At 39.7% G+C, this 13293-nt stretch overlaps 1 protein-coding gene across 1 annotated transcript in view; it reads left to right on the top strand.

Annotated features, from left to right (window-relative positions):
* The first annotated feature begins 8507 nt into the window (after positions 1-8507).
* The window catches only part of LOC100591549 (cyclin-Y-like protein 2), a 42376-nt gene continuing 37590 nt past the window's right edge, over positions 8508-13293 (top strand). The window contains 3 exon segments of the mRNA XM_030798587.1: positions 8508-8730; positions 11191-11265; positions 13223-13257. Coding sequence (XP_030654447.1) covers positions 8508-8730; positions 11191-11265; positions 13223-13257 — 333 coding nt within the window.

The following is a 13293-nucleotide window of genomic DNA, read 5'->3' on the forward strand; positions in this document are numbered from 1 at the left end:
CTGGGACTACAGGCATGTGCCACCACACCACCATGCTCAGCTACTTGTTTGTTTGTATTTGTTTTAGAGATGGGTTTCCCTAAGTTGCTTAGGCTTGTTTCAAAATCCTGGGCTGAAGTAGTCTGCCTGCATTGGCCTCCCCAGGTGCTGGAATTACAGGCCATGTAAATCTTTTATCTCAGATTTGCCTTGTGAGAAAAGGAGAGGTACTTTTTCTGACATGATAAGGCAGAGAAAGAGGAGGTGGGTGCATCCTGTGCATATAATTTTCTTAGGTGATGGGAAGATGATCGGCTCTTGCCTAATGGGATATATTTTCTCCTTGAGTGATATGGCAAGATATTCAGGTGAAAGAAGTTGAATAAAAGTTAGAGGAACATAGAAAAGATTGGTTATACATGTTGGGTTTCTGAAGAAATAATGTCATTGGAGAAACAAAACTTTTATTGATTTTTGGAAATATTTAGGGCCAATTTGTTGTGTAAGTAATTTGAATTTATGTTGACACCTCTGACCACTTTTTGATATTTTTCTGGTTCAGCTGAGTGGTGTCATTGAGCCAACACAAAGTGGTGCTCATCCAGGGATGAGATTTAGCCAGAGAAAAGACAAGTATTGAGTCAGGGAGCTTAAAGTAATTATGAGAAAGTGACTATCTAAAATTGCTTAGCTGGAGAGAGATTGGATTTTTGTGTATTTGGTACTTGGGAGAAGAGGGGTGTGGGTATGTACATGAGATGTGTTGTTTATTCTCTTAAGAGAGAAAATGAGAGGATTAATGGACTGTAGTTCTGGACAAGGTGGAAAACTCTTAAAATGGAAGTATTGGTGCAAGTGCTGTGAAAGGCTGGAATGGTGCAGTCAGTCCCTTCATCCATAAATCAGTAGAATATTAGCAGTTCAGACTCAAACCTTGTAAAAAATAGGTGGAAAAAATGAAGTCCCTCACGGTAACTGGCACCATAATCATGACAGAATGTTTCCAGAATAAATGGAGTTATCTGCTTTCAGCCCCAGGTTGTAGCTATTGTCTGCCCTGATGATATGTGATAATAATTTGTGACCCCAATATCTTAAAATGAGGTCACTCATCTCCAGTAGAATTAAGTCCACAATGAAGTTGTCCCCTCATCCCCAAAGGGATAAACATGTATGAATGGACTGAGATGATAACAAATACTGCTGCCTGGGATCATGAGAGACCTGAAATGAACTGATAGGAAGTGAAAGGTGGCTGAGAAAATGAGAATGGACCCATCTGCAGAGGATCATAAAACCAGCAAAGACAAGGTCTTGTCCAAGATGCCTTCAGAAGCTTTGTCCATGAGAACTCTAAGGACTTCTCCATACGTGGTGGCTGCTGCTGTGATCTCTGCCCAAAAGGAGCCTCTGACCAGTATCCAAAGGGCTTCTGGACCCACTGGACTCTTCTAGAGGTACATTGGTCTCCTGAGTCATTGTTGTGGTTTTTTACTCCCTTTATTACTGCCTGTGTGTAGAATGATATTGCCTAATTGATTATGTGAATAACTCTTGATACATGGTACATCTGAGCATATGTAATTGGCTGCCATGTCATTGTGAAACCTCACAGCTTCAGTCAGTGTCAGCACAGCTAGGCAGCTTGCACCTAATGCAAATATCAGTGGGCATAGTCTACAGGCATCTAATGACTCAGGTACTTTAACAAGTCACTAAGAGTGTATCTCCAAGGAATAGTCCAACAACACATGGCTGGCCTGACCCAAGGTAACTATATGTCCAATCCAGGGTCATACTGAGTGGACATCTGCCAACCACAGGTCATTCCCCCTGCCTGCCATTGAGTGTTCAAAAGTGACTGGTGTAAGCAGACATGAGTGAGCTTGTTCAATGCAGTATTTGCTTCTTCCGACGGGCTCATACTCAGGATCTAGGTCATTGTGCCTTATTGGAGTCCTACACATTTCACTTGTAAATTATATTTGAAAATTAAATTACCATGTTGCTAGTCATTCACAAAACATTTTAAAAAATAGCATTCGAGAACCCGTATTAACATCCTGTGACCTCTAGAAAACAATAGAGAAATGTATTAGGCAAAAAGTTCTGGCAAAGACCAGTCTGATACTGGCCTGATTACTCAAACTCAGGCATTGGTCACATTAACTCACAGAGCTAACAAAAATAAAAAGTACTAGTCTTGTTACTCAAGACATTATGAACTATTGACTTAGATAGATAAAAGATTTTACCTAACAAAATATTACAACGTCATCCTGAAGAATATGTCCCTCTTCCAGAGAACCTAGGAGGTTATCATCACGTCTGCAAAGCCTGACCAGCAATAACAGTGAAAGTTACATAGCTGCCTGAGTGCAGAAATATAATCTCTACTGAAAATAAAGTTTTATACTAGGCACAAATTTCAAGACATCCATAGAATTTTTGCTCACAAAGTCAAATCACATGTACAAATTCCATATGGTTTAGAAGTTAATGGTGGCAAATTCATTATGCTTAAGGGAAGCAAAGTAGGACAAATGACTGGAATAGCAAATAACTACAGGATTCATGAGGAATTAATTGCTAGAGCACAAAATATCCAAGACCTTCGTGACTTATGATGGGGGTGGGTAACAGAAGTTGGATGAGACAATACCCAAAAGTGATTCCCAGGTTTACCTAAACTAAACAATGGATGACTGTAGAAGATGCCATTAAGATATCTCATGAATATGGAAGATTATTATTCACTTCTGATGGGACATGACTTTATAGGGCACCTGAAAAAATTCTCATGAAAAATGACTTTTACAAAATGTCAAGTTATTATATCCAAGATGAAACCAATGAGTCACAACATTCACATAATATACCATACAACCCTGATCTCTTGACTGTCATAAAATGTTTCTTACCTCTAAACCAAAGTTTCATTTTATAATTTAATTCTTCTCATTTTTTATGTCCTCTCAGCTTAAGAAAAGATCATTACAACCTTTTTTGTATGTTTTCATATATGCTTGCAAAGAGTTGTAAAATTTTATTGTGATTATTCTTGCTTTAACCCAAAACTTCCCTAATCTTTCTTTAGAGAATGTGGAATAGCATGCTAGTTTCCTTTCCATATCCAATTGTTTCTTCTGTATTCATTACCCTAGCTGTATGATTATGTCTTTTGAACCTCCCTTGCAGCTAGGTATGGTCTTGTGACTAAGTTTTAAGCCAATAATTTGTAAGCACTGTGCTATGAGTACCTTCTAAAAAACCTTCCTTCTTTACTCCCTCTACCCTATTGTCTGGAATGAAGATCCGATAGCTGAAGATCAGTAGTCATCCTAGGTAAAGCAGGCAACATGGTCTGTTAACTCCCTTACTGGAAGATAAGTTTTACAAGAATAAGAACCTTGTTTATGTTGGTCCAAGCAATATCCCCAGAACTTACATACAGTGTGCTGCATGTTTGCTAAGGGCTCAGGTACTAAATAGGTATTGAATGAATGGATGAATTAATTAGTTTACTTTGGAGCCATAAAGAAACAAGGTCTCAGCTCATTTCACAGAATCAAGCTCCTGATTAATTCAAAGCACAGTACTCTAACTTATTTCTCTTTGCTCTCTCAGACTTGCCAATGTCATGGTAGTATAGGATTTTTCTTAATGTACTTCAATATCGTCTTCAACCAAGATGTTTTAAAATCTATTTTCATAACCATGCTTCCCAATATTTTCCTGTTTAGAGAGTTTAAAATTCTTCCATTTTTAAAGTCATGGATATCTGTGGGCCAGGTGCGGTGGCTCACACCTGAAATCCCAGCACTTTGGGAGGTCGAGGAGGGCAGATCACGAGGTCAGGAGTTCAAGACCAGCCTGACCAACATGGTGAAACCCCATCTCTACTAAAAATACAAAGATTAGCTGGACATGGTGATATGCTCCTGTAATCCCAGCTACTCAGGAGGCTGAGGGCAGGAGAATCGCTTGAACCCAGGAGGCAGAGGTTGCAGTGAGCTGAGATTGTGCCACTGCACTCCAGCCTAGGGGACAGAGTGAGACTGTCTCAAAAAAATAAAATGTAAAAGTAAAGTCATGGATACCTGTTTTTGAGTGTGTCTGTTGTTAAGTGCAGGCACTATTTTGTAACTTTAAATAGACATCATCTCAAGTCTACAAAAATTATCCAAAATGGTATCTAATGATATTTCTAGGTCTTCAGATGCTATTAATGCAGATTGTAGCCACTAGGTCCTGAGGGTTTTACTAGATATTGGTTACTGAAACTGAACTTTCTTGAATTCTTTTTTTTTTCCACTGTGGTTTCCCACATTTCAACTTATCACCTATTTTTGTCCTCGAACTTAAATATTTTCAACAAAATTGAATTACATATGAATCATCCCTTCTTTCCTGATTTTTGAAATTACCCATTGCTTCCTACGATGATGATTCTTCTGGCCCTTTTTGTAGTGAACTTATGTTAGAGTTTGTAAATATTCACACATTTTGGAATTGCACATAATTTTCTTCTTCTTTTTTCCTCTTCCCCGAAAGTTGTTGTTTCTTCTTTTAACTCCTTGTGGGAAAAATTAAACCCATGTTTCACTTTTTTGATATACTTATTGGTAATTGAACTCCTTGGTTTATGCTCAAATTGCTTTTCCAGTTATCCACTTTTAGGGAAGATATTATTTGGGTTTTGTTTAGTGTATCAAGCTTTTTTGTTGTTGTTGTTAGATGTATCAAGAACTGTAGACTTTTCTATACATGGTATCCTTTTTCCCACAGCAGTTTTTTGAAAAGTCTATTAAAATAAAGGTCATCAAAAGATCTCTTCCTAAACCTTTCCTCTACCAGAAATATCACTGGAATGACATGGTCCTTTCTCCCATCTTGCTTTTGTAGAAGTCCAAAGCTAATCTGCCCTGATCCGGATTGCATGCACTTGTGCCTTTTGGGGGCCCTTGTGCATTCGTTCTCCCTTCTCTTTTAAACTCAAAAATGTATTTTCTCTTTTGGCTTTTTCCCTTTAACATAGAAGTATACTCATTCTTTTTGTTGAATCTTGGAATAAAAGGCTTTCTTTACCATATTTACCCTTTAACTACTATCTACATCTCTCTTCTCAGCCAAATACTTGGAAAGAGAAGCCCTCAGTTTGTGTCATTGTTTTCTCACCTCCAGTTCAATACTTTACCCATTACCTGACATCCAGCTCACTCACACACACACACAAGCCCAATCACTAAGTTATCATAGCCAGTTTGTAGCTTTCCTGCCCTCCTGGCAACATTTGACTCTGTGCATTGAGATAATACATGTTGAGTACCTATTGACCAGGCACTGTGTTAGGTGCTGCTGTTATAGAAATGAAAAGCAGACATCATTTCCTTTCTAATGACTTACAGAGGCAGCCATTCCTGATTTATATGCAGGTCTCTTGACTCCCAGTGCTCACTCTGGCAAGCTTCACTTAATGCCGTGGAAATCACCCTATTCTCCAGGTTTTTTTTTTCTTCCCAATTCTTCTTACTATACACAACTTCTCAAGGTAATCACTTCCATGCCCATGGCTTCAGTTGCATTATGTATTCTCTGAGGACAATAGAATTTTAAATGTTTTGTTTCATGTAGTAGCTTTATTTTATACAAGATGCCTCATTTGCTATAACCATAGATTCAGAATTGCCCCATGAAAGTAATAAATGAAAAATGGTGACATTATTAGTATGCAAATTTTAGAAAGTTTCCCCAGTTACTCTTAATGATTTGATTTAGTATGTGTATTTTTGAAAACGTATGTTGGGATGTCACAAATGGACTTAGCCTACAGAGATTTATATTCAACTTTTGACCATAGAATTCCATTTTATGTGACACTGAGAGTAAAAAACTATCTTTTCCTCCTTACCTATTTCACTTCCTACATTCTCTGCCAGGAGGAAAGCACCGCTACATACCCAGTCTTCCCCAGCAAAGCCTGAGCAGCTCTGCTTTCTCTCTACTTCCCCTCTTCTTTCACATCTCTTGACCATGCAATTCCTATTCCGTCTCTGAAATGATCAGAAAACTTTTTCCTCGACTTTTGTCACTGCCACTGCCTTTATTATTACTCTTCTTTTAGATAAAGTCTCTTAATTGGTCTTGTTACTTCCTTCAGTCCTTCCTTATTATACAGACCACTATACACACATCTGACAGAGACTCTTCACCTTTGTATGGCTCAATGACTCAAATTTTCAGAATAAAATTAAAACCATCCCAGCATCAAATTTGGGGTCAAACAGAGGTGGGCCTGTATCCCAGGTTTATACCCTGTCCAGAAGTGTGGTCTCAGAAAACTGACTCCTTAAGCCTTTGGTTTTGTATCTGCCTATGAGCATTAAAAGTTAGGACTGTTTTGACCTGATGCAGTGGCTCACGCCTGTAATCCCAGCACTTTGGGAGGCTGAGGCAGGTGGATCACGAGGTCAGAAGATCGAGACCATCCTGGCTAACACGGTGAAACTCCGTCTCTACTAAAAATAGAAAAATAGCCCAGTGTGGTGGCGGGTGCCTGTAGTCCCAGCTACTTGGGAGGCTGAGAAAGGAGAATGGCGTGAACCTGGGAGGCAGAGCTTGCAGTGAGCCTAGATCACGCCACTGCGCTGCACTCCAGCCTGGGAAACAGAGCAAGACTCCATCTAAAAAAAAAAAAAAAGATATGAAAGGACTGTTTCACACATACAGTGCCTGGCATGTAGAAGGGACTTAATCAATGTTGAATGAGGGGGAGGCATTTTAAAATCCACATCAAAAAAAAATGTTCTTCTTTTAAAAATGTACTAATCTACTATGTCACTTTCCCTCCAAGCTTGACTTCTACCTTTACTTTCTGATATGGTTTGGGTATGTCCCCACCCAAATCTCATCTTGTTGTTGAGGAACGGACCCAGTGGGAGATAACTGGATCATGGGGACAGTTTTCTCCACGCTGTTCTCATGATAATGAGTGAGTTCTCATGAGATCTGATGGTTTTACACGTTTGACCGTTGCTCCTTCACATGCTCACATTCTCTGGCTTGCCACCAAGAAGTGCCTGCTTCCTTTTCCACTGTGATTGTAAGTTTCCTGAGGCCTCCCCAGCCATGTAGAACATGAGTCAATTAAGCCTCTTTCCTTTATAAATTACTCAACCTCAGGTATTTCTTTATAGCAGTGTGAAAATGGACCAATACACTTTCTGATAATCACGCTTGAGTAATTGGGGAATTCATACTACCTGGGATCAAATCGTGGCCCCAGCCTGAGCAGTCGTGTGACCCTGGGGAGATAACTTACCTCTCCATTTCAATATCTTCTGTAAAACCTGTAAAATGAGATTGTTCTGAGGGTTAAATGAGCATAGCGTAGTTAGAACACTGTCAGGCACATACTGATTGCCAGATGTTGAATATTCATCTTTATTGAATTAGGACTGTGGTATCCCACTTTATGGCTATTTTGTATGACAAAATCATGCTTAATGCTTTGTCAGTAAAAGAGAGAAAATCTGAAAGTCCTTGCCATGGAAGGAAGAAACAGAGGGGAGAAAAGGGAATTGGTAAGTTTCAGCATTTCAGAACTTGGAGGGACAAGTTAGGTTTCTATTCTATGGAGAAAGAGGTGGAGGCAGGATGGGTCCTAAGGCGTGATTCAAGACACACAGCCATAATTCTTTATTGAGAGTAGAGCTAGGGCCCCAGGGACTGCTATGGTCAAGTTGCAGACAAAAACTAGCACTCATTGGAAGACAGGAGAGGAGTATTTCGTTACAAAAGCAGTCAACAATTGAGGCATATCTACATTCAGTCAGCAAATAAAAGTTGCTCAAGTTGATTGCTAATGGGACCCACTCTACTAACTGAGGGTTTGTATAGAATTCATAGAGGAAGATGGCTTCAAGTAAGGAACCACCTTATGCTTTTCTTAGGACTAGAAAGCTCAGGAAGGTGGTGATGAATGAAAATCTTAGTCCCACTGGCACTGCAGGAGGGGCCAGGAGAGCAGCAGCAGCATAAGTCACAGGGTGGGGCAGCCCAGGCAGGGGCATTCTGAGCTGTGGGGGAGGGGTGGCAGCCAGGGTGGGGCATTGTGAGCTGTCGGGGAGGGCATTGTGAAGTGTGGGGTGGGACATTGTGAGCCACAAGCCTGGGCTCCCACCTGGGCCAGTGGGCTTCAGTCTGTAGGTGACTGCAGAAGGAGGAGGACCTCCATCTGTTCTCTCTTCAGGCAATTGTTGTGTCTTTCAGTGCTTGTTGGGTTCACAACCTATTAAATAAGCCGGCTGGTCTTCACCCTCCCAGACAAGTCAGCTCAGGGGAGGTGGCGGGGCACAGGCCTTGGCCCACAGCCCCAGCAGGGGCCGGGGCCAGGCTGTGAGGTGGGCAGGCGAGCAGTGGGCAAGACCATCTCTGCAAGTGCAGCATAGCCTCGGCCTAGGGCAGCGGGAATGTGTGGCCAAAGCTGTGAGCAGAGGCACAGGTGGTGACAGGAGTAGAGGTGCCCTATGGGGAACATACTGACCTGTTGTGTGTGCCCCAGGGCCAGCCCCGAGTTGCACAAGCACCAGGGGTCGGTGTGTCACTGTGAGTCTGAGATCTATGAGGCAGCGGCTGGGGACCTGATAGCAGGAGTGCCTGTGGCTGCTGCTGTAAAGCCTGGTGAGGTGACTTTTGAAGCTGGTGAGGGCCTCCACATGCACCACATCTGTGAACAGGAGATGCCTGAAGGTAAGGAGGTGACAGGTGCTGTCTGCCCTCGGCACACTTCTGGCTGCTGCTGTCCCCAGGTTCCTCTCGGAGGCATCCTCCACCTCAGGCTCCTTTCTGCCTGTAGCCAGCTATCCTAGGGCTGTCCAGGAACGAAACGTGGATTTGCCTTGCGTTCCCACCCCTTAGTCTTTTCCCACAGAGTCCAGTTAATTTTTTCCTTCCCTCCAAAACTCCCAGTTCTTGCTCCCTCATCTCATTCTCCCCTTCTGGCATGGGACCATTTATTTATGGCTGTTCTTGTATGTAGCTCTATTTAGTATCCTGTGGGACTTTGTTGAGGTCTTCTTTGGAATATTCTCTTCCTTTTCTCAATAAAAACTCAAATATCCCAACTTTCCAGTACCCATCCCATTCTCTTTATACCTATCCAGATGGTACCTAAGTGAAGGAACCAGGTAAGTGCCTAATTGTTTCCTTTGTTAAAGTAGCCAAGTCTCAGGACTATTCATTCTGAAATATTTGGGGATTTCTTATTTAAAATCAGAATGCAGGTTGCCATAGGAGAGACTATATGGGTTGCTTTAAGTCACCTTGATAGAAGCTGCTTAGTTTCTTCTAATTTGAACACAGAAGGAAAGTAAATGCAGGGTGCTTAAAGTAATTGGGAAAGGTGTGAAATGTCATGGCCAGGGCTGCAGAAAAATGGGTGTGGGGGCTTCCCCCAAAGGAGTTGACTTATGAGGCTCTGATTACTTTAAATTTCTTACTTTAACACAAAATGTGTCTCCAGATTTATTCTGGCAACTTAACAGACATTATTTACCTCCTCGTTCTAAAAGAGAGGTGGGGATGATTCGTGGTCAAAACTTTCAAAAGACATAAAACGTAAATGTAGACTTTGAATGTGTAATATAAAGATTGAAGGTTAAAATGTCAGACCTTGCCTGTGTAAGAGTGTTTGTTGCCATGGCTTCCCCTTTGTCCTTCCCCCTCCTGACACTAGCATCTTGTTCAAAGATAAGAAAGTTAGAGTTTTTCAGTCTCTACACTGCTGGGAGAGGCGGGGGATGGGAGGGGGTAGAAAAGAGAAAACACTTAGTTGGTTTGCCGCTACAATTTTGCAAAGTGGTGAATCTAAGTAAAAAGAATTCTGGGTAACAATATGGTTCTTGAATAAAAACTAAATTTTTCCAAATAGAAAACATTGTATCATAAAGATATTAATTCCACTGGCTTTTTGGTTTCATTTAAAGCCAGAGATCTATTACTGTAGAGGAAATGTCTTATAGCTCTTCTATTTAAACTTTCATTGGGCTTCGTATAGCCAAGACTATCCTAAGCAAAAAGAACAATGAAAACACATGGACACAGGGAAAGGAACATCACACACTGAGGCCCATCAGGGGGTGGGGGGCAAAGGGAAGGAGAGCATTAGGACAAATACCTCATGCGTGTGAGGCTTAAAACCTCGATTATGGGTTAATAGCTGCAGCAAACCACCATGGGACATGTATACTTATGTAACAAACCCGCATGTTCTGCACATGTATCCCAGAACTTAAAGTGAAAAAAAAAAAAAAAACTTTGGTTGGGCTTTTATTTTTTTCAGAGGTAGAATAATTAAGACTCATGATGAGTGTGACTTTGTAACTTGGAGTACTATACTCACTTTTCAAGATATTTAAGAATTTAGAATAAACAAATATGTGAATTAATTCATTATACCTTTATACACAAAGCATGTAAGTACTTGTGTAAACATACTCCACTTGGTGATGTAAGGAAAGCCTCTGAGTGATTTTACACACCAGTTAATAGATGGGTAGTGTTGGATGAGAGCCCAAAAAAGGCTCTTTATTGTCATTCTTTAGGATTACTGCACAGTTTATGTATGTCTCATTTGGCTCTTTGCAATAACAAATAAGGCCTATATATGTTCTCCCTACATTTTGCTAATGAAGAAGACTTAGAGATCTCATGTGACTATGGAAGGCAGCTACTCCACAGAACTAAGGTTCCATGTCCTCAGAATGACATGGAAAAGACAGATATGCTGAATTTACTTTTTAAAAATTTTTAAAACTCCAGAATACATCTTATATTTTGCCTATAAAATAGACCTGTCTTTTAAAACATACTGCCATCTTGTTTTATTCTATGCAGTTGATTTTACACACCTTAAAGGCAAATTTACCTTTTTTAAAAAAATAAATAAATAAAGGAAGGTCTCACCATGTTACTCATGCTGGCCTCAAATTCCTGACCTGGGCTCAAGTGATTTTCCCATCTCAGCCTCCTGAGTAGCTTGGACTACAAGCATGTGCCATCTTGCCTGGCTCTATCTTATGTCTATACATTCATTTCAATGGATAAGAATAAAAGTAGAGGTACTGAAATAGCCTAAATGCAGCAGTCAAATAAATGAGTTAATAAATTTTTATAAATGATCACATCTTTTTTTCTTCTCTCCCTCTATAGATACACCTTTGGAGCCCAACCCTTCTGACCATCCAGAGGCAAGCACAATATTCCTGAGAAAATCTCAAACAGATGGTGAGACAACATTGTTTTTTCTGCCAAGAAAAAGATTGAAAACTCTTGTTGTTTGATCAGGTGTATTATACAAAGTATTTAGAAAAACTCATATTGGTTTAATTTTTTCAACTTTTCACATATTCACTTGTCTTATTTTAATACATGATAGACTTTTTTTAGTTGTTACTGTGTTAGTGAAATCATGTAAACTTTTTATTTATACATTTTGCCATCTTTTTATCAACAGAATTTGTCATGTGATGGAGGAGTCATAGATTTATCTTTATTTATAATTCTTTGCCCCTTTTCCCTTGCTCCTAAGAGTACATTTTAAAGATAGAACTTAGGCTTCAGCTTGGTTTCCATTTAAACAAATAAAAAAAAACATAGTTGTTCATCAACAGAGATTGAATCTGTGATTTTGGCCTCCTCTTGCACAGTCCTCTGATCACATGCATTTATCACATCCAAGTTTATGCTTCTCGAAACTTTTAAGTTATTAACCTTTTCATCTGATGTAAATTTAAACATGCCCTACTTCTGCTTATTTTCCTTAATGTTATGTTAAATCCTCATTTGTTTGCTAAAAAGCCATACACAGCCAAGTTTTCCAGTTGACTTAAGCAGCAAGAATACAAGTGAGGATCTATAATAATATGAGAAGTAATGCAGCACAGTAAAATATGGGAGTTTGTAACCTTTCTTTTTGCAGTTTTGAGTAGACTTTGCCTGTCTTGAGTAAGTTGTTTCTGTTTAGAATTTGTGTTTGTTTTTGCATTACTATAAAGAGGTACCTAAGGCTGGGCAATTTATAACAAAAAGAGGTTTAATTGGCTCATAGATCTTCAGGCTGTACAAGCATGGCTTCAACATCTGCTTCTGGTGACAGCCTCAGCAAGCTTACAATCATGATGGAAGGCAAAGGGGAAGCAGGAGGTTCCACACAGTGAGAAGAGAGAGGCAGGTAGAGGGAAGGTGTCACACTCTTTTAAACTACCAGAATGAGAATTTGCTTTCTACCATGGGGATGGCACCAAGCCATTCATAAGGAATTCACCACCATTACCCAAACACCTCCCACTAGGCCCTGTCTCCAACATTAAGGGTCATATTTTAACATGAGATTTGGAAGGGGGAAAATACCCAAACCATGTCAGAGTTGTTTTTCCCAGTTCCTTCCAGAGCTATGGGCTTCTCACACATAGAGAGCATGGAAGAGGTAAAACAAAAGCTATTCCATGTCCCTTACTCTTCAGTGGTAGGAATGTTTGCCTGCAAGGCCCTTCCAGCATCAAAGGTGGAGGTGGTGTAGGAAACAAAGCATGGCCCAAGTCCCCTTGGAGCTTTTATTATGCTGGCCTTTTTTTTTTTTTTAAGAAAAAAATGATTCTTTGTGCTGCAGACACCATGTCCAATCAGGTTTGTATAGTCATTTTAAAATTTAAATTTAAGATAAGTTACTTCCCAGTTGTTTTGTTTTTAGTGACGTATTAGTAGATGATCACTAAGTGTGGTTCAAGATGCTTACAGCTATTCTGGTGCATCCAGAGATAGGTGCCTGGCTAGAAAGTAGTTCTTAGAGCTGTTAATGCTTTGATTCTGGCAAATAAAGTAAGCTATGTGTAAATGCAGAATGAGAAAATACTCATGGCTCATATATGCAACAGTTAAACTTTTTTATTAGCTAACTTTTTCATCTGGCCTCATTTTTTTTTTTTTTTTGCCCTTTTGTGCACAAGGATTCTTTCATTTGTATGTAACAGAAACAAAAAGTAAACTAGGTCAAAAAGTAAAACTAAGTTATTAGATTTTACTTTATGAGATTTACCATGCCAGATAATTTAAATACAAATTGTTGAAAGTAATTTTTTAAATGGAATTTTTCATCATTTAGGAGTAATTAGTGAGACATTAACTACTACTCTTATTTTATGGTATTTGTATCAGAAGTGACCATTTTCTTTTTCATTCTTAGTACAAGAAAAAAGAAAAAGCAACTATACAAAGCATGTACGTAAACAGTCAAAAAGTTAAGAAATTGATAGT

This window comes from Nomascus leucogenys, chromosome 18, assembly GCF_006542625.1.
Source record: "Nomascus leucogenys isolate Asia chromosome 18, Asia_NLE_v1, whole genome shotgun sequence".
Classification (NCBI taxonomy): domain Eukaryota; kingdom Metazoa; phylum Chordata; class Mammalia; order Primates; family Hylobatidae; genus Nomascus; species Nomascus leucogenys.